Genomic DNA, 26,270 nt, shown 5'->3' with positions numbered 1-26,270 from the left:
TGGAACTCTGTGGGGCAGAGAACAGTGCTCTCAACAGAGCAAAGGCATTTCCATCTTGTCTTGACACAGACTTCCGTCCTGACTCTAGCCATTACTCTTGGTGACCTCCTAGGGCTCTACAGGATTGTAGTAACTACCTTGTGGGTTTGCTGGGAAGATTCAGCAAACCCACAAATGTAGCGGATCTTGCACTGTGCTTCATCATAGCAAGGGCTTAATAAATATTCACCTGTTCCTATTTTCTCTGAGGTAGGGGAGATATACTTTTCTTTTTTTTAACCTGAAGAAAGCAAAGTATTAAATAGTTAAGGCTTTCCTAAGTCTTAAACTGGTGGATCTGAGATTAAAGGCATTTGGATTCACTTTCCCAAGGGCTTACTTATTTGAAGAAAAAACCCAAAACAAAAACAAACAAATAAACACCACTCTTTCCCCCAACAAAAAAAGCTACTACTTACAGTCAAAGAAACATCAGTTCTTTTTACCTCAGTAATTGGCAGTGCTTGGAGAAGCTGAAGAAGGCAGAAATTCAGCCTCTTTTTGTAACTGGCTCAGTGAAATGGCCAAAGGAGAGAAATGAATTGAATTTGTGGTCTGTGTCTTTCCCTTGAACAATTAGCTCCTAATGCATAGATAGTAGAAATTTAAAAAAAAATAGGACAAAGCTTTAGAAAATTAATCGGATTGTAAATGCATTCAGAAAAGCCTCACTTCTATTTTTTCTACCAGGTGTGGAGCTTAGACTAGTCTTTTAATTGAAATTCTCCATTAGTTATCTTGCTATTAGTGTTTGATTGCCTTAAAAGGTTAACTTCAAAGAAAATAGAATCCCTTTAGAACAGCTGCAGTTCATTTGCAAAAACAGGGTTTGCTTATTTGCAAGATTGAAAAATGATGCTTAAACATTAAAAATGTAATACTTTATTCCCTCTGACAAACATATCTTGACTGATTTAGCTTTTATCCAAGATTATATAACTAGTGAATGTTTTAAGTCCTTAGGTATTTTAAGAAATATCATTGTAATGAAATTCAGTAAAAACTTGTTCTTATCTACAGCAGGGTGAAGGTTTTCTGTTGTACTATGAGACTGTGAATCTCATAGGCCATTATTGCAGTTATCTTTTACTTTTAATGATTCTGACAAGTATACTTTTTAGAAACACATCTTTCATGAACAAAACACCAGTGATTAAAAGTAGAAACTTTGAATTGTTGAACATTTGTGTGTGTGTGTAGAAATATTTTCTATAACAAAATTGCTATTATTCCTACCATTAGAATTTCAGGAATATAAGTTAAAGTATCTCATGAATTCTGAACCACTTTGGCTAGATGGAAAAATGATGAATTTAATGCCATCAAAGAAACACAGAAACTGAAAAATGTACCTTTGATCTTGAGGGAGATGAAAAGTGAAGGCATATTTTTATCTTTGATGACAGCTGAACAAGTTTGAATAAATTAACAGATATTTTTTGCATATTTCCAACTTCCACAGTGATGGTCTTCTTAATGTCGCCAATTATTATTATATAATACTTAGTCTCATTGTGGAATGAGACAGGTACAAAGTGTATGTGTCTACACACACATGCACACACAGGCACACACACACACACACATTTCCTTGATATAGAGCTGTAGGATAAAGGTGTATTTGTAAGGACATGAAACATACCAGTTTTATATTCTGTTATTGACATAGTAGAAGTGAGTAATGAACCTACCAGAAATAAACATTGTGGATGTGGGCATGATATATAAATTATTTATGCTTTTGTTTAGCTGTGTGTGCCAGGATTTTATTTAACCCAAATAAAAATGTGCTATATGTGCCTCAGGGATGGTTCTGCTGTTACTGTTCTCTGAAACTTAAATATATCTATAGATATCACTCACCCACTTAAGACAAGTTTAAAAAGTAATATATGCTCCATGACTTAAACTCACAAGTTTCCAGAGTTCAGGGAAATCTGTGTCGGAACACCTAATTTTAATTTTTTTACAGAATTGTCAGTTCTTTGAAGAAAAATACCTAGCATAATTCTTATCTATATTCTTGACAGTGTCTAGCATTGCTGTAGTAATTATTTATTGGCCGTATGACTTTAAATAGGAATAAGAATTTTTATATTTGATCATTCAACAAACTTTTGTGGGTATACAGTGATGAACCAACAGACATCATCCCTGCCCTCATGGAACTTGGAGTCTGGTGGGGAGATAGACGTTCAACAAACCCAGACAAAATATAAATTACAGACTGTGGCAAGCACTTCGAAGGAAAAAGGGAGGGTGCTGTGATCAAGTGTAACAGAAACTAATTTTGATTGGGAGATGGTGTCAAGGAAGACATTTCTAAGGAAATAGTGTTGAATTGAGGCCTAAAGTAAGAGGTAACTAGATGATGAGTGGGCAGAAGGATATTTCAGGCAGAGAGAAAACATGTGAACCATGTGAAGCTTAAAAGCCAGTGTAGTTGGATTGCAGTGGGCAAAAAAAGAGGAAGGCGGGAAACAAGGGTGGAGAGACAGAGGCTTGACGATTCCGGGTGAGGCTTTTGCATTGTATTCCAAGTGCAGTGGACAGATCTCCTGGCCACAGGGGACACTTGCTGTATAACAGCAAGTTGGGTTGGAGGGAGGAACGGTGACAGTAGGGGACAAGCCAGGAGACCGTTGCAATTGTCCACGCAAGAGATGATGGTGGGTTGGCCTGGGAAGTAGCAGTAGAGAAGGAAAGAAGTGGATGCCTCTGCTGGTAGAATTATTAGGGTTTAGTGTTGAATTGGATGGCATGAATGAAGAGGTGTGAAGGATGACTTTCAGGGTTTTGGCTCAAGCATCGGGCATAGAGAGAAGGATGGAGACGAAGAAAACTGAGATGGAGAAAACTGGGAGATTGCCAGGTTTGTAGTGAAGGTCTAGAGATCACCTGCATTATCACTTTGTTATCTAGCTCCCTTTTCATTCCCTTGAAGTAAGTAAGAATGCAGCCAAAGAGAGCTTAGTTCAGTGAGACTGTGTACAGAGGTGATTTCTGTATTCTCCTTACAGAGGTTCAGAAGAGTATCACAGGCCAGATAATTGGCTTGGACCGTCTGGTTGTTCTTGTGGCTTAGAAATATGTAACTTCAAATTTTAACAGGAGGCTAGTTCAGATGAGAAACAAAGTAAATTTTTTTGTGTGTGTATGTATATATGTTTCCGAAGTAGGTTTTTTAAATTGAGGTATAGTCGATTTACAATATTATATCAGTTTTAGGTGTACAATATAGGGATTCAAAATTTTTATAGGTTATACTCCACTTACAGTTATTATAAAATATTGGCAATATTCCCTGTGCTATGCAGTATATCCTTGTAGCTTATTTATTTTATACACAGTAGTTTGTAGCTCTTAATCTCCTACCCCTCTCCCCACTGGTAACCACTTAGTTTGTTCTGTCTATCCAAAGTAAAATTTTGAATAAAACCAAGATTCCCAAACCAAATCTAACTTTATAATGAATATTTGACAATCAGCATTGTTGAAATACCCTCTTCAGTACTTTTTAGAAAACATTAGTGATTGTTGCATGAGCTTCATTGTGTTCTTGCTTTTAAGCTCCAAATTTCCATTCTTGGCCACTGATTTTTGGAATGTGAATTTTTTTTTAAATTAATTAATTAATTAATTAATTAATTTTTTTAACATCTTTATTGGAGTATAATTGCTTTACAATGGTATGTTAGTTTCAGCTTCACAACAAAATGAATCAGTTATATATATACATATGTTCCCATATCTCTTCCCGCTTGCGTCTCCCTCCCTCCCACCCTCCCTATCCCACCCCTCCAGGCGGTCACAAAGCACCGAGCTGATCTCCCTGTGCTATGCGGCTGCTTCCCACTAGCTAACTACCTTACTTTTGGTAGTGTATATATGTCCATGCCTCTTTATCGCTTTGTCACCGTTTACCCTTCCCCCTCCCCATAGCCTCAAGTCCATTCTCTAGTAAGTCTGTGTCTTTATTCCTGTTTCACCCCTAGGTTTTTCATGACATTTTTTTTTTAAATTCCATATATATGTGTTAGCATACGGTATTTGTCTCTCTCTTTCTGACTTACTTCACTCTATATGACAGACTCTAGGTCTATCCACCTCATTACAAATAGCTCAGTTTCATTTGTTTTATGGCTGAGTAATATTCCATTGTATATATGTGCCACATCTTCTTTATCCATTCATCCGATGATGGACACTTAGGTTGTTTCCATCTCTGGACTATTGTAAATAGAGCTGCAATGAACATTTTGGTACATGACTCTTTTTGAATTATGGTTTTCTCAGGGTATATGCCCAGTAGTGGGATTGCTGGGTCATATGGTAGTTCTATTTGTAGCTTTTTAAGGAACCTCCATACTGTTCTCCACAGTGGCTGTATCAATTTACATTCCCACCAACAGTGTAAGAGGGTTCCCTTTTCTCCACACCCTCTCCAGCATTTATTGTTTCTAGATTTTTTGATGATGGCCATTCTGACTGGTGTGAGATGATATCTCATTGTAGTTTTGATTTGCATTTCTCTAATGATTAGTGATGTTGAGCATTCTTTCATGTGTTTGTTGGCACTCTGTATATCTTCTTTGGAGAAATGTCTATTTGGGTCTTCTGCCTATTTTTGGATTGGGTTGTTTGTTTTTTTGTTATTAAGCTGCATGAGCTGCTTATAAATTTTGGAGATTAATCCTTTGTCCGTTGCTTCATTTGCAAATATTTTCTCCCATTCTGAGGGTTGTCTTTTGGTCTTCTTTATGGTTTCCTTTGCTGCGCAAAAGCTTTTAAGTTTCATTAGGTCCCATTTGTTTACTTTTGTTTTTATTTCCATTTCTCTAGGAGGTGGGTCAAAAAGGACCTTGCTGTGATTTATGTCATAGAGTGTTCTGCCTCTGTTTTCCTATAAGAGTTTGATAGTTTCTGGCCTTACATTTAGGTCTTTAATCCATTTTGAGCTTATTTTTGTGTATGGTGTTAGGGAGTGATCTAATCTCATACTTTTACATGTAGCTGTCCAGTTTTCCCAGCACCACTTATTGAATAGGCTGTCCTTTCTCCACTGTACATTTCTGCCTCCTTTGTCAAAGATAAGGTGACCATATGTGCGTGGGTTTATCTCTGGGCTTTCTATCCTGTTCCATTGATCTATCTTTCTGTTTTTGTGCCAGTACCATACCGTCTTGATAACTGTAGCTTTGTAGTATAGTCTGAAGTCTGGGAGCCTGATTCCTCCAGTTCTTTCTTTCGTTCTCAAGATTGCTTTGGCTATTCGGGGTCTTTTGTGTTTCCATACAAATTGCAAAATTTTTTGTTCTAGTTCTGTGAAAAATGCCAGTGGTAGTTTGATACGGATTGCATTGAATCTATAGATTGCTTTGGGTAGTAGAGTCATTTTCACAATGTTGATTCTTCCAATCCAAGAACATGGTATATCTCTCCATCTGTTTGTATCCTCTTTAATTTCTTTCATCAGTGTCTTACAGTTTTCTGCATACAGGTCTTTTGTCTCCTTAGGTAGGTTTATTCCTAGATATTTTATTCTTTTTGTTGCAATGGAAAATGGGAGTGTTTTCTTGATTTCACTTTCAGATTTTTCATCATTAGTATATAGGAATGCCAGAGATTTCTGTGCATTAATTTTGTATCCTGCCACTTTACCAAATTCATTGATTAGCTCTAGTAGTTTTCTGGTAGCATCTTTAGGGTTCTCTATGTATAGGATCATGTCATCTGCAAACATTGACAGCTTTACTTCTTCTTTTCCGATTTGGATTCCTTTTATTTCCTTTTCTTCTCTGATTGCTGTGGCTTAAACTTCCAAAACTATGTTGAATAAGAGTGGTGAGAGTGGGCAACCTTGTCTTGTTCCTGATCTTAGTGGAAATGCTTTCAGTTTTTCACCATTGAGGATGATGTTTGCTGTGGGCTTGTCATATATGGCCTTTATTATGTTGAGGAAAGTTCCCTCTATGCCTACTTTCTGCAGGGTTTTTATCATAAATGGGTGTTGAATTTTGTCAAAAGCTTTCTCTGCATCTATTGAGATGATCATATGGTTTTTCTCCTTCAGTTTGTTAATATGGTTTATCACATTGATAGATTTGCGTATATTGAAGAATCCTTGCATTCCTGGAATAAACCCCACTTGATCATGGTGTAGGATCCTTTTAATGTGCTGTTGGATTCTGTTTGCTAGTATTTTGTGGAGGATTTTTGCATCTATGTTCATCAGTGATATTGGCCTGTAGTTTTCTTTCTTTGTGACATCCTTGTCTGGTTTTGGTATCAGGGTGATGGTGGCCTCGTAGAATGAGTTTGGGAGTGTTCCTCCCTCTGCTATATTTTGGAAGAGTTTGAGAAGGATAGGTGTTAGCTCTTCTCTAAATGTTTGATAGAATTCGCCTGTGAAGCCAACTGGTCCTGGGCTTTTCTTTGTTGGAAGATTTTTAATCACAGTTTCAATTTCAGTGCTTGTGATTGGTCTGTTCATATTTTCTGTTTCTTCCTGGTTCAGTCTTGGCAGGTTGTGCCTTTCTAAGAATTTGTCCATTTCTTCCAGATTGTCCATTTTATTGGCATAGAGTTGCTTGTAGTAATCTCTCACGATCTCTTTTATTTCTGCAGTGTCAGTTGTTACCTCTCCTTTTTCATTTCTAATTCTATTGATTTGAGTCTTCTCCCTTTTTTTCTTGATGAGTCTGGCTAGTGGTTTATCTATTTTGTTTATCTTCTCAAAGAACCAGCTTTTAGTTTTATTGATCTTTGCTATTGTTTCCTTCATTTCTTTTTCATTTATTTCTGATCTGATTTTTATGATTTCTTTCCTTCTGCTAGCTTTGGGGTTTTTTTGTTCTTCTTTCTCTAATTGCTTGAGGTGCAAGGTTAGGTTGTGTATTCGAGATGTTTCCTGCTTCTTAAGGTGGGCTTGTATTGCTATAAACTTCCCCCTTAGAACTGCTTTTGCTGCATCCCACAGGTTTCGTGTTGTTGTGTCTCCATTGTCATTTGTTTCTAGGTATTTTTTGATTTCCTCTTTGATTTCTTCAGTGATCACTTCATTATTAAGTAGTGTATTGTTTAGCCTCCATGTGTTTGTATTTTTTACAGATCTTTTCCTGTAATTGATATCTAGTCTCATGGCATTGTGGTCAGAAAAGATACTTGATACAATTTCAATTTTCTTAAGTTTACCAAGGCTTGATTTGTGACCCAAGATATGATCTATCCTGGAGAATGTTCCATGAGCACTTGAGAAAAATGTGTATTCTGTTGTTTTTGGATGGAATGTCCTATAAATATCAATTAACTCCATCTTGTTTAATGTATCATTTAAAGCTTGTGTTTCCTTATTTATTTTCATTTTGGATGATCTGTCCATTGGTGAAAGTGGGGTGTTAAAGTCCCCTACTATGAATGTGTTACTGTCGATTTCCCCTTTTATGGTTGTCAGTATTTGCCTTATGTATTGAGGTGCACCTATGTTGGGTGCATAAATATTTACAATTGTTATATCTTCCTCTTGGATCAATCCCTTGATCATTATGTAGTGTCCTTCTTTGTCTCTTCTAATAGTCTTTGTTTTAAAGTCTATTTTGTCTGATATGAGAATTGCTACTCCAGCTTTCTTTTGGTTTCCATTTGCATGAAATACCTTTTTCCATCCCCTTACTTTCAGTCTGTATGTGTCTCTAGGTCTGCAGTGGGTCTCTTGTAGACAGCAAATATATGGGTCTTGTTTTTGTATCCATTCAGCCAATCTGTGTCTTTTGGTGGGAGCATTTAGTCCATTTACATTTAAGGTAATTATCGATATGTGTGTTCCTATTCCCATTTTCTTAATTGTTTTGGGTTCGTTATTGTAGGTCCTTTCCTTCTTTTGTGTTTCTTGCCTAGAGAAGTTCCTTTAGCAGTTGTTGTAGAGCTGGTTTGGTGGTGCTGAACTCTCTCGGCTTTTGCTTGTCTGTAAAGGTTTTAATTTCTCCATCAAATCTGAATGAGATCCTTGCTGGGTAGAGTAATCTTGGTTGCAGGTTTTTCTCCTTCAACACTTTCAATATGTCCTGCCACTCCCTTCTGGCTTGCAGAGTTTCTGCTGAAAGATCAGCTGTTAACCTTATGGGGATTCCCTTGTGTGTTATTTTTTGTTTTTCCCTTGCTGCTTTTAATATGTTTTCTTTGTATTTAATTTTTGACAGTTTGATTAATATGTGTCTTGGCGTATTTCTCCTTGGATTTATCCTGTATGGGACTCTCTGTGCTTCCTGGACTTGATTAACTATTTCCTTTCCCATATTAGGGAAGTTTTCAACTATAATCTCTTCAAATATTTTCTCAGTCCCTTTCTTTTTCTCTTCTTCTTCTGGAACCCCTATAATTCGAATGTTGGTGCGTTTAATGTTGTCCCAGAGGTCTCTGAGACTGTCCTCAGTTCTTTTCATTCTTTTTTCTTTATTCTGCTCTGCAGTAGTTATTTCCACTATTTTATCTTCCAGGTCACTTATCCGTTCTTCTGCCTCAGTTATTCTGCTATTGATCCCATCTAGAGTACTTTTAATTTCATTTATTGTGTTGTTCATCATTGCTTGTTTCATCTTTAGTTCTTATGTTCTTTGCTCAGACAGGAAGGGGTTAAAGGAGCCGCTGATTCGGAGGCTCTGGCTCACCCAGGCCGGGGGGTAGGGAGGGTCACGGAGTGCGGGGCGGGCCTGCAGCGGCAGAGGCCAGCGTGACGGCGTGAGGCTGCAGCCTGAGGCGCGCCGAGCGCTCTCCCGAGGGAGCCGTCCCTGGATCCCGGGACCCTGGCAGTGGCGGGCTGCACAGGTTCCCCGGAAGGGCGTGTGGCTAGTGACCTGTGTTCGCACACAGGCCTCCTGGCTGCGGCAGCAGCGGCCTTAGCGTCCCATGTCCGTCTCTGGGCTCCGCACTCTTAGCCGCGGCTCGCGCCCGTCCCCGGAGCTCTCCCAAGCAGCGTTCTTAATCCCCTCTCCTCGTGCACCAGGAAACAAAGAGGGACGTAAAAGTCTCTTGCCTCTTCGGCAGCTCCAGACCCCCTCCCCGGACTCTCTCCCGGCCAGCCGCGGCGCACCAACGCCCTGCAGGCTGTGTTCACGCCGCCAACCTCAGTCCTCTCCCGGCGCTCCGACAAAAGCCGGAGCCTCAGCTCCCAGTCCCGCCCGCCCCGGCGGGCGAGCAGACAAGCCTCTCGGCTGGTGAGTGCCGGTCGGCCCGATCCTCTGCGCTGGAATCTGTCCGCTTTGCCCTCCGCACCCCTGTTGCTGTGCTCTCCTCCGCGGCTCCCAAGCTCCCCCACTCCGCCTCCCGAAGTCTCCACCCGCGAAGGGGCTTCCTAGTGTGTGGACACTTTTCCTCCTTCACAGCTCTCTCCCGCTGGTGCAGGACCCGTCCCTATCCTTTTGTCTCTGTTTAGTTTTTTCTTTTGCCCTAACCAGGTACGTGGGGGGTTCCTTGCCTTTTGGGAGGTCTGAGGTCTTCTGCCAGCATTCAGTAGGTGTTCCGTAGGAGTTGTTTCACGCGTAGATGTATTTCTGGTGTATCTGTGGAGAGGAAGGTGATCTCCGCGTCTTACTCTTCCGCCATCTTCCCGGAAGTCTATATATTTCGGAATGTGAATTCTTTAGCTCTTTGAATCAGAGAATTGCAGAGGGTGGGGTAATACTTGGAACTGTGAGCGCCTGCACTCAAGTCCTTCCCTCATGGAGGCCCTGGGGTTCTGCGAGAGTGGCTGGAAATAGCCCTTAGCTCAATTTACCGGTTTCTGCCTATACTTCACCTCTGCTGGAGGAGGTCTGTGCCAGGGTTTTAGGGCTTTCAGAATAAGAGTGATGATTTCTGGGTGGTGTGCTTCTCCAAGGTTAGGATTAAATGAATATAATGTGAGGGAAAATCTGGTTGACTTTTCTCAGAATCAGCACTAGACCTTGGAAAAAGAATAAATTAGTGAATGTGTTTTATTCAGCGTGTTTGGTTTCTTTCTGTGAAGTCCTTTCTTTTCTCACCTCCATGTCTTTGTTCTTCCTCAGTACTCTAGAATTTTTTTGTGCCTTAGGACTTCTTAAAATATCTGAAAACTTCTCTGTGCTTGTGCTTTGAAATACTTCCCTCTAGGGTAATTTGCATAAAAAAGATGAGAGGAAGAGAGAGAGGTTTAACCCCCAAAAAGGTGTTCCACACTTGTTCATGTCCATGGAATTTCTGGATCAGAGAATGGGGTAGTTTTCATAAGAACAAATGAAACGAAAACCTAAATAACCATCTAGTCATGCCAGATACAGGTAGTGTTGGAACAGCTCAGAGGAAAAGATTATTTTCCTGGAATTGCTATAGAAAGGAAGAATACATGCTTTTATATTGTTTTCATTGACTGAATATAACCTTTCTTCTTCCAGAAACTTCTGCCAGCAGAATTATTGACTTCATGGTTTATATGTGATCTCCTTTAGGAATGGGATTAATATGTAGTGGTATTAAATTGTAGTTACTTTCGTTGATGTCTGAAGAAATAGCACTGTAAAGAGGAAGTGCTTCCTTTATATTAAACGAAAACAAAAGTTTAAACAGCAGTTCAGAAATATAGTGATGAAATAGAAAGTCTTAGACGGTGAGGCCTAATTCTGTCTTTCTCCCCCACTAGATGCCCTTTTCCTATGTTTGCCAAGTCCTCTATCTTCCCTGGCCTGCTTTCCATACTGAAAAGGATGCACAAGATGAGTGTAGTCATGAGCTTGGGGAATCACCTGATGATCTCACTAAAATGCAGATTCTGATTCATCAGGTCTGGAGTGGGTCCTAGGTTCTGCTTTGTTAATAAATTCCCAGGTGATACTGGTTTACACTTTGAGTGGCAAGGTATGAGAACAAAGTTTCCCAAACCTGGCTGAAAATGAGACTGACCTCTGAGGCTGTATTTTTGTGTTCCAATCCTAGGGAGTCAATTCAGTGTGTCTGCATTAGAATTTAGCAATCTGTAGATTCTATTGCAGCTGCCGGCATTTAGGCATTATTGCAGTAGATCAGGGCTTCTCCACCCTGGCTGCATATTAGACCACATGAGAAGATTTAAATAACTTACGCCTGGCTCTCACTCCAGATCAATTAAAACTAACTCTTTGGGGCCTAGAACGAGTCACTCCTTTGGCCCCCTCCAATTCTCCTCAACCTCCATCCCAATCGAATGAATAGTCAAAATTGAGAAATACTCGTAAGGATCCTAGTGGGCATTTTGAATTAGGGGCTTGCGATTTAGTTTTTGACCTTCTAACACTTGAGGAAAAGGTGCTTGTTTTATTTCATGTCCATCTGTGAGAGGATACTCGATGGTCTTGAAAGAGTACAATAAGATGTTTTAAAGCCTCAAGCCCTTGCAGAGATCCGTTTGAGAGTTTGTCCATGTGTAGGATTATTGCTTCTGAAATGTTTTACTGGACTGCTGCCACCTGGTAGGGATAATTACCCAATTCTTAGAGCCCTCATACAGGAACATCTGTGTATTTAAAACATTTGGACATGATTGTTTAGAAACATCATCAAGGACTGAAACAGTCTGAATCCCAAGGAAGGTTTAATTTTTCAGAATTCATGGCTGTTGGTGTGCTAAGAGCTGTGAGGACAGATCAGAACTGGTTTCCCTAAGCTTGGCTGATGAATGTCAGTGGATTTGTGCTGCTATTACAAAATGCCATAAGTTGGGTGGCTTATAACCAACAGAAATTTATTTCTTACAGTTCTGGAGCCTGCAAGTTCAAGATCAGGGTGCCAGCATGGTCAGGTTCTTTTGAGAACCCTCTTCCTGATTGCAGACTGCTGGCTTCTCAACGTGCTCTCATCATTATTATAAGGGCCCTAATCCCAATCATGAGGGTCTCCATCCACACGATCTCATTGAATCCTAATCAAATCTCAAAGGTCCCACCTCCTAATACCATCACACGAGGGGTAGAGTTTCAACATATCAATTTTGGGAGGACACAGGCATTCAGTTCATAACAATGAGGATGATGATGGTTACTAAGAATTCTGGGCAATTTCTTTAATGACTTTATGTGTCCAAAACTTCTGAGCTGGTCTTGCTTTCTAGATTTGCAACTATTTCCTTTGTAAAGAAGTTATCCTTCAGTAAGTGTATTGCTTTTCCCTGCCATGTTTTAAAGCCAAAGGGAATTAAAATTTTCTGGGAAGTAATTTTAATTACTCTGCTATCTTGTTCTTAATATTTGTTAATAATACCAGATTTCATATTCACCAAAACAGTAATTTTTATGACTACAGGGAAATGGAACAGTTGTGTGAATATTTCATATACACATACTGCGTTTCAACTAACAGACAAGTTTCCGAAAGAAGCTCCTGGACAATTTAATACTGAGCAACTTCCCTGTAATTTAGCTTTTAACATTAAAAAAATCTGTCTCCCCTTCTTCTTTCTATCCCCCTTCCTCCTAATACTTTGTTTTGTAGTTTAGCTGTCAGTATAATTTTATAGGTTTTGGTTTGCAGGGTCAACATTTAAAAATTTTTTTCTAGGTTCTTTGTTTATACACATAAACACAGAGCTCACACACAGAAAGCTCTCTCTGAGTATATAATACAGTTCTAAAAGAATCTTATATATATAATAAACAATAACAGTTTATAGTTTATAAAGAATTTTTACTCCAATGGGTAGTTTATAAAGATTTTGCCTACATTACTCCAATCTCCACCAACTACCCAGAGTGGTAGGTATCGTTATGAGGAAGCCAATAACCTAAATAAAACTCCCCAGGTTTTTCACAGTAGCTCCCTTGGTAGTATTGAGACAGGATCCAAATGCTGGCAGAAAATTTGGGGAAAGGATTTTAATGATAATTTGATTGTTATGACTGTTTACCAGTTGATGACTAGTTATATGAAGGACCTAGCACTGTGGTTGATTTTCTCAGTTATGGTTTTATAAAACATTCAGAAATGATAGAAGCAGTTCTTATGCTTGTCTTCCTAAACCCAGAGCACATATAGCTAATGCATAATTATTAAGACCTTGAGGTAAGGGCTAGTAAGCACAGAGTCCAGTTACTTTACTCTCTGTTGGTCTAAATTAATGGAATCAAACTTGAAGCATAAAGATAAATGGAGAGCATATTTCCTCGACTATTTTTTAAAACTTAAAAAAAACTTTGAGTTGCTAGGTTTGATTGAATATGTAAGCAAATACTCTAGAGTGTACCTAGCAATTATCTGAATTGTCCATATTATATGTTATTGGTTAAAATCAAGTATATATTTTAAAAAATAAGACTGAAGATCGGCAGCATCTCAACAACTCACTTATTTAAAATTTAATTTTTATTTTATACAGCAGGTTCTTATTAGTTATCTATTTTATACAAATTAGTGTATATATGTCCATCCCAATCTCCCAATTCATTCCACCCCCCCACCCCTACTTTCCCTCCTTGGTGTCCATATGTTTTCAACAACTCACTTTTGATTCCAACTTCTAAATTCTTTTTCCTAAACCACTCCGCCTTCATGCTAATATGAATTGAACTCCCCCTGCCGTGAATTGTTTTAGGACTTACCTTTCATTCCTAGTCTTCTACTTTTCTGTCTAAAGCAAAAAATGAGGCACAGTTTCCTCTAGAAGAGGTTTGAAGTTGCAAATGTCTCAGTCAAGAATTAGAATTTGGGCTTCCCTGGTGGCGCAGTGGTTGAGAGTCCGCCTGCCGATGCAGGGGACACGGGTTCGTGCCCTGGTCCGGGAAGATCCCACATGCCGCGGAGCGGCTGGGCCCGTGAGCCATGGCCGCTGAGCCTGCGTGTCCGGAGTCTGTGCTCCGCAACGGGAGAGGCCACAACAGTGAGAGGCCCGCGTACTGCAAAAAAAAAAAGAGAGAATTTAAGGAACCTGGGTGCTAGTTCCTGCTTCTGACCTCTGACCTCCTGGGGCACTTGGTGCTTGGTGAGTTTCCAACTCACTGTGGGATGGAGTTGCATGTAGACATCTGGCCCAACACCTGGCAGAGAGTAAGGGCTCTGCTCCCGGTTGCTTTTGTCATTAATTTTGTTATTACACGGAATTACTAGGATGTAAGTGAAATAATATATCAACGGCAAATGGATAGTGAGAGCAGGGCCCTGCTGAGCTGGAGTCTTAATTTTCCCATCGTAGAGCTATTGAAAATGGTATGTTGGGGTGGGGTTACATTTTTGATAGAAGAATTAACTAGGAACAGTTAGAGCTTCTGATCTAAATCCTAAAATACGTCTAGAAAACAAGTCTGTTTATGAGAGAGGGAGGTCTGCAAGGCCTTTGGGGATAGTTTGAAGCAAGTTTTTAAAACCATGAGATACAGCCCTCCATAGGGTGTAGATCCATTTAATGGGTCTTGACTGGCGCAGTAAAAAATTGAAATAGAACAGAAATAGAGTACATTTCATGTAGTAAGAGTTTATCTGAGAAAGTTTTTCAGTTGTGTGTACATGTGTGTAAACACACATTGAGTCACTCTGTAAAATTTGTTTCTTACTATGAGCTTCAATTAAAGAAAGTTTGAGAAACACTGATTTGGATAGTTTCTGGGGAAAGAAGGCCTCCTGCAGTAGACCCTTTAATGTTTATGGTCCTTCTGTTTTAGAACTGTGGGATTCTCTTTCCTGGGATACTGACAGTTCCTTTAATCAATAAGTAATTACTGTATTGTGACTCTTGTATGCATAGTAGGCGTAAACTTTATAGTTCTGAGGACTGTATCATCTATTTGAGAAGACAAAAAAATAGCATATGTGAAAGCATACATGAGGTATTTAGAGAGGCACTTCATACCAAATTTCATGATATCAATTATATAAAGAGAGATCCCTGCAAGAATCTATGAATGAATGCATTTGTTTATTGATATAGTCAGACAATTAACAAGCATATATTAGATGCCAGGCACTGTGTTAGGTATTGGAGGATCAAATAGAACTTACAGCTCAACAGGCAGATATGCATTAATCATTTCATGACACAAATAGGTGTCATGAGGCTGTCATAAAATTGCAACTTTGATAAGGACTTTGAGTGAGAGGTACATCATGTCTAAAATTATTATGGATGACCTGGTCAGAAGGTCAGGGAAAGATTCACTAGAGTCATGACGATTGAGTTAAGATCTAAATAAATGTAGGTGTCAACCAAATGGGGAGGGAAAGCAATGATGTTCAGGCAGAGAGAATGTCAAGTTAAAAGGTCCTCCTATGGTGGGAGAGGACTTGAAACTTACAAGGAAAAACTTACAAGGAAAAAGTGGCTGGCTGTCATACTCAGGGCAAGGTGCAGAATGGTGAGAGTTGAGGTTTGATAGACTCTGAGGTCATTGTAGGCCATGCAAACTTGGGAGAGTTCTGAGAGCCCTGAGAAGCTATTGACAGATGTTAAAGCAGGGAGGGGATACGATCCAGATTGAATTTTGAAAAGACCTGCCTGGCTTCAGTGTGGATAATCTATTGAAGGAGTCACTCAATGATTCCTTCATTGAGAGGGCCTGAGTAAACCGATTAGGTAGCTCTTGGCATGGTCTAGGGGAGAGATGATGGAAGCTTGGAGTTGGGAGATGATGATGAGGATCTAGAGAAATGGAGAGATTTGAAAGGGTTCTAGGAGATAAAATTAATAAGATTTGGTAATAAATTAGCTATAGGGGTAATCAGAAGGATGTTGAAAGATGGCTTCCAGATTGCTGCATAGATGGTGATCTCATTTTCTAAGATAGGAAACACTGGGAAAGCATCTGATTTGGGGAAATGACAGGTCATGGACATGTTCTACTGAGGTAAATTTAAGCTATCTATGAGGAGAGGTGAACCTGGATATAAAGATCTAGAGTTTATAGAAGAGGTCTGGTTTGGAGATAGAGTTACTGAATCTATGGAGATAGTTGAAAGCAGAAGAGGAATGGACATAGAGGAACTTTAATATACTGACTGGATAAAGAGTATTGAGTCTGCAAAGGAAATGGAGGAGTGTCCAGAGAATCAGGGAAATGTTGTTCTATGTAAACTAAGGATTGAGACATTTTTAAAGAGGGAGTGGATACCATTGCTTCTGAATTATTAAGTGGAAAGGGTAAAAAGTGTCCTTTGGATTTGGTGACATGGAGAGATTATTGGTTACCTAGGTTGTCTTGGAGTGGTGAGGACGTAAGCCAGATAGGAGTGAGTTGGGTGAATAGGGGCTGAGAAGATAGAGCCAACGAGAATAGACAACTTCTATGAAAAGTTTGTCCTGTGAAGGGTTGGACACAGACAGATATGATGGTAGCCAGAGGATGTGGATTCAGTGGTAACCACTGAATGTGTCATAGAGAAGGGAGAGTTGAACTGGTTCTTAAAAGTTTTGATAGGCAAAGGGATGAAGAAAAAGTATTTCAAGTGGATAGTAGGCATCATGAGTGAGCATCTTTTGAGGATATAATGAGAAAACTGACCTAACTGCAATAATATGGACTTCAGGAGAATAATGAGAAATATGTTTGCACAGGCAGAGAGGATGAGGCTGGATTTCAAAGGACTGTGAGTCTGGGAGAGGATTCAGTGATGTTAACAGTTGGGAGACTTGATCTGGATGAAGAGTGGTAGGATGGAGGCAGGGCTTGAGGGGGACAAATGAATGTTAGTCTGAAAATCAGGGAGACCATGTAGCAAGCTATATGCACTGCCACAGCTACCTAGTTATGAAGTGAGGAACCTATGGATTAGAGAGGTTAAACTGACTAGGACCTGGCCTGGGCTAAGAAGGGAAAGCAGTTAATTTTTGATGATCATATTACAAATATTTATAATTGATGCTATATATAAATGAAAATATATATTTATAGAAGAATTTATATTTTATGAAGCATTTTTGCAGGAATAAGATCATTTTAAACTCTACTCTAATCACTGTATGTACCAAGGAACCGTAGTATTACCATTCTTATAGCTAGGGTTCAGCTCACATGCCACTGGTTTCCTAAAACTTGTGATTCTCTAGTCCTTTGTCCTTCTTGTATTTTCTTTTAAGTTTGAGGTATACTTTATATGAAGTAAAACATACAGATCTTGTATACAGTTCAGTTAGTTTTGGCAAATGTATATACCTCTGTAGTTTATATCTCTATAAAGATAGAAAACAATGACCTTCTCCAGAAAGTCATCAGTCCCTCTACCATCCCATCCCCCTCAGAAATCATTGTTCTGATCTCTATCGCCATAGATTGACCTTGCCTGTATTTAAACTTCATATGAATGAAATTATAGTTTCTGACTTCTTTAAATCATCAGTGTTTTTCAGATTAATTTATGTTGCTGCAATCTATCAGTAGTTTGTTCCATTTTAGAGCTGAGTAGTATGTCTTGTATGAATATGCCACAATTTTTAATCCACTCTCTTGTCGATGGACATTTGCATTGTTTTCAGTTTGGGGCTACTGTGAATAAATCTGATGTGAACATTCTTCTACAAGTCTTTTTGTTAACATATCTTTTCATTTCACTTGAGTAAATGCCTAGAAGTGAAATTTCTGGGTCATAGTTGAATATTTAACTTTTCATGAAACTGTTTTCCAAAGTGATCATACCATTTTATATTCTCATTAGCATTTTATAAAGAATTTCAGTTGTTCCATATTTTCATCAACATTTTTGTATTAAGCTTTTATAACCACTCTAGTGGTTAAGCAGTGATAGATCATTGTGCTTTTAGTTTGTATTTCCCTAATGCATGATGATGGTGAGTATCTTATTCTTGTGCTTATTGGCTGTTGTACATCTTCTTTTGTGAAATGTCTGTTCAAGTCATTTGCCCATTTTGTTAATTGGGTCATTTGCCCTTTGGTAGGATTTTTCGGGCCTATTTTGGATAGAAGTTCTTTCTCAGGTATCTGCATTGTGAATATCTTCTCTCAGTCTGTGGATTCCCTTTTCATTTTCTTGACAGTGTCCTTGAATGAGCAGTTGATTTTAATTTTGATAATGTCTAATTTATTTATCAATACTTTCTTTTATGGTGATTACTATATGAGTCTTAGAAATTTTTGTCTTCCTCAAAGTTGCAAAGATTTCCTTCTATGTTTTATTTTTAGTTTTCACTTTTGTGTTTAAGTCTATGACCTGTTTTAAATTATTTTCGTGTGTGTGGTGTGAAGTAAGGGTCATGGTTCAATTTTTGCTTGTATGGATAGCCAGTTGTTTTAGCACAGTTCATTGAAGTTGTCTTTATTAATGAAACTGCCTTGGCATCTTTGCAAAAAATCAGTTGGCCATTTATGTAAGGGTCTATTTCTGAAGTCTTTAAACTGTTGCATTGATCTATTTGTCCCAACTCCAATTTCATACTATATTAATTACTATCGTTGTATGTTTCTCCAACTTGGTTCTTCTTTTTCAGATTTTATTTTGGGTTATTTTAGGTAATTTGTATTTTCACAAACATTTTATAATTATTTTGTCAATTACTTCAAAAAAGTCTGTTGGTATTTTCATTGGGATTGTATTAAATCTATAGACTGATTTGTAGAGAACTGAAGTCTTAAAATATCCAGTCTTTCAATTCATTCACATGGCATAGCTCTCCATTTGTTTAGAAGCCATTTGTAAGCAGCATTTTTTAGTTTTCACTCTAGAGGTCCTACATGTATTTTGTTAAATTTCTTTCTAAGTATTTTATACTTTTTGATACCATTCTAAGTGAAATTGCTTTTCATTTTCCAATTGTTTAATGCTAGTTAATATAAACAAAATAGATTTTATATTGACTTTATGTCTTGTAACCTTGCTTAATTCACTCAATAATTTTAGATATCCTTTTGAATATTCCTTAGGATTTTCTACATAAACAATCATGTCATCTGCAAATAGAAAAAAAAATTACATTTACCTTTTAAACATTTATATCTTATATACGTTTTTGGTTTGTTTCTCTCTTTTTCTTTTTTTTCCTTTATTTTCTTAGATGGACCTCTGATGAAATGTTGAGTATAAGGGTTGAGAGTATATATCATTGACTTTTTCCTAATCTTAGGGGGAAAATATTTAGTATTCTAGCTTTAAAAATGATGTTAGTTATGGATTTTTTAGCAGGTATCCTCTATCAGTTTGAGGAAGTTTTCTTTTATTCTTAGTTTGCTCAGATACTTTAACTATGAATGAGTATGAATTTTGTCAAATGCTTTTTTCTGCATCTACTGAGATATAATCATATGGCTTTTTCTTTTATTCTGTTGATGGATTGCATTGATTGATTTCATAATGATAAATCAACCTTATGTTCATGAGATAAACCCTACTTGGCTATGATCTATTTTCTTTTTTTTTTTGCGGTATGTGGGCCTCTCACTGTTGTGCCCTCTCCCGTTACGGAGCACAGGCTCCGGACGCCCAGGCTCAGCAGCCATGGCTCATGGGCCTAGCCGCTCCACGGCATGTGGGATCTTCCCGGACCGGGACACGAACCTGTGTCCCTTGCATTGGCAGGCGGACTTTCAACCACCGTGCCACCAGGGAAGCCCTATTTTCTTTTTTATATATTGCCGGATTCTATTTGCCAATATTTTCTTCTGTATTTTTGCAACTACATTCATAAGATCTATTGGTCAGTAATTCTTTCTTTAACAGCCCTTGTCAGATTTTGGTATCATAATAATGCTAACCTCATAAAACAAGTTAAGAAATGTTTCCTCACCTATTTTCCGAGAGTTTGTGTAATATTTGTACTATGTCTTATTTAAATATTTGAAAGAATTCCCTGAGCCCATAGCCATCTGGGCCTTTAGTTTTCATTAAAAGATATTAAGCTATTTAAATTTTCCATTTCTTTTTGTGCCTGTTTTTTATAAGTTTTTTATTTTCAGAAATTTAATTCATTTCATCACAGTTTTATAATTCATTGGCAAAATATTGTTTGCTGTACCTTTATTACCATTTGCTATGTGTACTATATCCAGTGATGTCTACTCTTTCATTCTTGATGATGGTAACTTGTGTTTTTTTGAAGTTCACTCTTCTTTGAATGTTTTCTATTTCACTGATCTACATTCTGACCTTTATTTACTTCCTTCTATTTAATTTGTATTTAATAGCTATTATTTTTCTAGTTTCTTCATAAAAGAGTTTAGATTATTGATTTTAAACTTTTCATTAAAAAATAAAACTTTAAAATGAGAAATTTCTCTCTAAGCACTGCTTTAAATGTATACAACAAACTTATTATCATCCAGTTTAAAATATCTTCTATATTTCTGTTGATTTCTTCTTTGACCCAGTGGTTTAGAAATGAATTGGGTAACATCCAAATACTGTAGATTTTTCTAGATAATTAAGAAAAATGATTTCTGATTTAATTACTTTGAAGTCAGAAAATATACTTTATGTAATTTCAATATTTTGAAATTTATTGACAATTTTTGTGGCTCAAAGTCAGTTACATCTTGGTGGAATTTCCACACGCACTGGAAAAGAATGTGTATTCTGTAGTGTAGTGTGGGGTGTCCTGTAAATGTCAGTTAGTTTGAGTTAGTTGATAGTGTTGGTGTTGTTCAAATATTCTATATCCTCAATTAGTTCTTCATCTGGTTGTTCTGCTAGTTAAGGCAGAAGGTTAATATCTCCCTTTATTATTGTGAAATTGTCTATCCTAGTTATGTCATTTTTTTTCTTCATGCATTTTGAAGCTCTTTCATTACTTTCATATGCATTTGGGAGTGCTGTATCTTCTTAATGAATTGACTCCTTTATTATTATTAAATGCCCCTCCTTATTTCTATTACCCCTTGTCTTCAGCTACTTTATTTTGTATTATCATGGGCAGACTTACTTTCTCTTTTTTTTTTTTTTGTGGTACGCGGGCCTCTCACCGTTGTGGCCTCTCCCGTTGCGGAGCATAGGCTCCGGACGCGCAGGCTCAGTGGCCGTGGCTCACGGGCCCAGCCGTTCCGCAGCATGTGGGATCTTCCCGGACTGGGGCACGAACTCGTGTCCACTGCGTCGGCAGGTGGGCTCTCAACCACTGCGCCACCAGGGAAGCCTCCCAGACTTACTTTCTTATGCTTAGTGTTTGAGTAGTGTATTTTCCCCCACACTTTCAATTTTCAAATTAAAAAAAATTTTAAGTCTTTATTGAACTTGTTACAATATTGCCTCTGTTTTATGTTTTGTTTTACTTGGCCCCAAGGCATGTGGGATTTTAGCTCCCTGACCAGGGATTGAACCCACACCCCCTGTATTGGAAGGTGAAGTCTTATCCACTGGACCACCAGGGAAGTCCGTATCTATCTTTTTATACTTTAAATGGCTCTCTTAAAATATTAGACTATCAGTTTCTATTCTGTTTTTAAAAATCCAGTCTGAAAATTTCTGTCTTATAATTAGTGTTTATTCTATTTACATTTAATGTAATGCTTGATATAGGTGCATTTAGGGCTACCATCCTGGGGTTTATTTTCTATTTGTCCTATCTGTTGTTTGTTTTTCCCTTCTTGACTTTTTTTGTGGAGGTTATTGTTATTATTATTGTTACTATTATTTTTTCAGCTAAAATACCTATTACATTTGTTTTATTGTGATTCTGCTGGCAATGGTTTCTCCCAGTTTTTGTTTCTGAGCATGTCTTTATTTGACCTTCAATTTTGAAGGATATCTTTGTGCTCTATAAAAATCTAGGTTGATAAACATTTTTCTCTCAGTATTTTAAAGATGTCATTCCATTGATTTCTGGCCTCCTTTGTTTTTCATTCTTTGTATGCTGTATTTATTACACCTCCCCCAAATATAACACATATAAATAATGTATCTTTTTTTTGATGTTTAAAATTTTTTTTCCCTTATTTTTCATTAGCAATTTTACTGTCATCTTCTTACTGTTGCTTTCTTTGGTTTATCTTGCTTGAGGTTTATTGAGCTAAGATCTCTGTGTTGCTATTTTTCATGCTATTTGAAAAATTTTAGTCATCCTTTATCTAAGTAACATTTGTATCCTATTCTGGTTTTTTTTCCCCAGATTCAGCTACATATATTTTAGACTGCTTGATATTGTCCCAGGACATCTTTCCCATTATTTTCTCTTTTTGCTTCAGTTTGCAGTAATTTGCATTGATATGTTTTAAAACTGTCCTTTCTTTTTTAGTGTCCAATATATTGTTAAATCTATTCAGTTTTTTATTTCAGAGATTGTATTGTTTATTTCTATGTTCCCATCTCAACCTCTCTATTGCCCATTTTTTCTCTTGATTATTGTTACAGTTTCCTGTTTCTTTGCATGCCTAATAATTTTTAATTGTATACGGACATTGTATTGATACAATGTAGAGATTTTGGACTTCATTATTTTCCTCTGAAGAGGATTTCATTTTATTTTAGCAGGTGGTTAAATTACTGGTGCGTCACCTTAATTATAACTTTAGCTTTTTTTTTTTTTTTTTTTTTTTTTTAGTATGAGTCTATTTTCTACATTTTTGATCTTAGACTCAGGTCATAACCATTTATCCTGAGACTTGATTTTTATTCCTGAAGTAAGGCCTTCTGTGGAATTAATGGAAAGCTCAAGGTTTTTACCAAGCTTCTCTAACTTGATAGGACTCGAACTCCAAAATTTGTCCTTTAGCTTTGAGAAGCTGATGAAGTTTCTGCCTACCTCTTTAGCCTTCTGGTCATTGCAAGACAAGATGGGTTCCTTATAGTCTCATCCTGTGCATGCAGTTTAGGTCACAGAGGAGGATTTGAGGTAGATTTATATACAGGTTTATGGCTCCATATGTTAAAGGAACTCCACCTTAACTTCAAGCTGCTTTGGCGGTCCCAAATTATGATCTTTGACTTTTTAGCCCCATAAGACTTCTCTGTTTGAGCTCTATCACCCACGAACTCTAAAAACTGAGACGTGCTCTCAGGGGAATGGACAGTTAAATGAATATCTCACCTAATGTGTCTTCCTTTTTTCAAGGGTTTCTTTTCTGGTTTCTATCCACTTTTGATTGTCTTTTAGTGCCTTGAAACAGATTTTTTTCCCATGTGTTGGCCCATGCTTCTTGATTTGGCATCTGTTCTGGTAAATTGTACTTGGTTACATATTTGTTTTTCTTCATATGTAAGATGTTTGAGAGTAAAGGGCATGGTTTATTGATCTTTATTTTATCCCATTGTCTGATCCAGAGTAGTGCCTTTTACTTAGCAGCTACTTAGTCAGTGAATTGCATTGTTATTTATATGAAGAGCAAGTAAGTCAGAATTTAAACTTCAAGTCATCTACTCATAAGTTAATTTCTCTTCAGTACACCACTCAATATGAGTTCAAAGAAGATTTTTTAGGTAGATATTTTGAAGTATAGTACTCCCTAAAAAATCTGCTTGTAAAATATTGATATTTATTTTAAAAATAATTTTATGTTTTATATTTTAATATTGTTTTAATTTTGATGTTAACATATTTATCATTTGACCTACAAAACTGCTAAAGTTACTGCCTAAAACTGTTGGATTTTCAATCAAGGTATATGCCAAAAGATATTATTTTTTGTATTAACTTTTATACCTAAAGCAAAACCACTTCTCCATGCAAAACAGACCAGAGATGTTTCTTTTATTTAGAATAATGGTAGTTTCCAAATTCTGTGTAGCATGTAGTTGAAAATAATGTCTTTGAATAATTTTATTTTAAAAAGGGACTTTATTTAAAAATTTGATTTTAAATTAGACTTCTCTAGATCAAACTGATGGACAATGAATTTGTCCCATCATGTCAAAATTACATTAATACAGTTTTTGGACGAGTCATCCAAACTTGTCTCTGTTATTAAGCTTAATATTCTCAGTTTGTAGAGAAGTGACTGTAGCCCTTAGTCTTAATAAATTAAACTGTTTTTAGCTGTGATTATTATAGTCATTAACATTTATTTAATATTAACCATGCTTTGTTTTCATAGTGTACTGTTTACTTGAATGCAAAGAGTATTGTAAACTGGCTTCTTTTCAATGGAGTTTTTAGTTTATATGCAAATCTTGTACTCATTGCAGATCTCAGTTGCTGATCATGCTAAAGTAATAATGCCAGTTTCAAGGATACGTTTTATTATTTGTACCATAACAAACCATAGTTATATTTGTTTATTTTTATGAATATGTCTTTTTAATTACTTGAAAGAAGTACATTGTTAAATGAAGCTAAAAAACTTCCCTTTTCTTCTTTCTCCTTTAGAATCGAGTTTCTTACTGGGAAATGCCCAGATTGTGGATTGGCCTGTAGTTTATAGTAATGACGGTTTTTGCAAACTCTCTGGGTATCATCGAGCTGACGTCATGCAGAAAAGTAGCACTTGCAGGTAGGTTAAGAGAGCAGCTCAGGAATGTTTTCTAAAGTTTAACTAAATGTTGAATGTGGTTAAAAGGCTTAAACTTACTTAGATTCACTGTGATTTGGTCTTGCACCCAGTTCTTGGTACAGAGCTCCCAAAACTCTTGGAATTTCTTGTTATATGTTAATGAGGTGACTTTTGGAAAGCCCTTAGATAACCTAAAGATGGGGTTGGCTGCCAGAGGAACCAACCATGTAATTAATACCATGCCCTCTCCCCAGTCTCCTGGAGAGGGGCTGGAGGTTGAATCAATACTAATGGCAATGATTTAATCAGTTATGACTGTGTAATGAAGCCTCCATAAAAACTCAGAGGACAGGTTCTGAGGCCTTCCAGTTTGGGCAACATGTGGAAGTGCCGAGAGTGGCATGTCTGGTGAGGGCATGGAAGCCCCATACCTTGTCCTGTGCATCTCTTCCATCTGCCTGTTTCTGAGTTATATCCTTTTATGATAAACCAGTAATCTGGTAAGCAAAATGTTTCTCTGAGCTCTGTGAGTCTCTCTAGCAAATTATTCAAACCAAAGGAAGAGGTCATGGGAACCTCTCATATATAGCTGTTTGTCAAAAGTACACATAACAACCTCTGCTTGTAACTGGTGCTGAAGTTTAAGGAGGGTGTCATGGGAACCTCCAATCTGTATTAGGTGGGTCAGAAACACAGGCAACGACCTAGGCTTGTGACTGATTCCTGAAGTCTGGTGGAGGGTAGTCGTGTAGGACTGAACCCTCAATGTTTAACCTGTGGAATCTGATGCTATCTGCAGGTAGGTAGTGTCAGAATTGAGTTGAATCATAGGACACCCAGCTGGTGTCCCTAGAATTGCTTGTTGTTGGTATAGGGAAACTCTCCACCACCACCCCCACACCCAGATTGGAATTGGTACCAGAACCTATTGATTCACATGAAAACTATAAGGTAAAAATTATATTAGAATGTTAAGGAGACTAAACTGTCAATAGAAATACATAGTTTAAGAGCCACTGGTGAGAACTTTTGCAAAGAGAAATATTTTTGCATATTTATAGAAATATTTTTGCATATTTATTAATTCATTCAATAAATATTTTTTGATCACCCTCTATGGGCCACAAACTATTCTAGGTGCCAAGTGATCAAAGGAACATCAGAGGACCATTGATGTCATCAGCACTTCTTGAGTTGCTAAAACTGTATTGAACAAAGTAGAGGCAACAACCCCCAACCAAGTAGGACATGGTTTTTGGACATTAAAAAAAATCAAAATGAAGTTTTTTCATACTGTGTAAATCACACGTACTTTGTTATGTTGGTACATTGTACCACTGCTATTTTGTTTGACTTATGTAAAACAGAATCTGGCATTTATATTATTTATAACAATTCTTTTAAAATATTCCATATCTGTGAGCTTAAAGAGAGTATTACCAAAAAAGATCATAAAAGAGAAAAGGAAACTCTATATAAGGAACCAATTTAGAACCGAAAACTTTTCACAATATTTCGGTAATGCCAGATGGGATGTTTTTTCCTTGAGTTAATTTTTCTTTAAAGCTCACACTTAACTAAGTACCAAAATCATGTTATTTTAGAACTGCAAGGGGTCAATTATTTTCTACTCCATATTCGTTATTTTTCAGAGGAAAAACTGAGTTAGAGTTAGGTTAAGGGATTTGCCCAGGGAAACAGTGATTTATTTATCTTTTTTTCTACCCCTTTATGCTGTGAAACATTATACGCATTTACAAATATATATGTTCTACATCTTCATGGAGGGTAGGGATTTCGTATGGAGTCTAAACCTGACTATACATGGGAACCACTTAGAGAGGTTTTGCAAAGCACAGATTCTCAGACCTCATCTTAAACCTATTGAATCAGAATCAC

The 26,270-nt window shown here is 37.4% G+C and overlaps 1 protein-coding gene across 2 annotated transcripts in view; it reads left to right on the top strand.

Annotated features, from left to right (window-relative positions):
- The window catches only part of KCNH5 (potassium voltage-gated channel subfamily H member 5), a 326,164-nt gene that overhangs the window by 9,730 nt on the left and 290,164 nt on the right, over positions 1 to 26,270 (top strand). For both annotated transcript variants that reach the window (XM_027111440.1, XM_027111441.1), the window contains exon 2: positions 24,248 to 24,371. In XM_027111440.1, the coding sequence (XP_026967241.1) occupies positions 24,248 to 24,371 (124 nt within the window). The remainder of the gene's footprint in view (positions 1 to 24,247; positions 24,372 to 26,270) is intronic.

Source organism: Aethalodelphis obliquidens, unplaced genomic scaffold (assembly GCF_003676395.1).
Source record: "Aethalodelphis obliquidens isolate GAN/ISIS:26980383/991018 unplaced genomic scaffold, ASM367639v1 scaffold10, whole genome shotgun sequence".
Lineage (NCBI taxonomy): Eukaryota > Metazoa > Chordata > Mammalia > Artiodactyla > Delphinidae > Aethalodelphis > Aethalodelphis obliquidens.
This window is presented reverse-complemented; position numbering and strand designations above follow the sequence as displayed.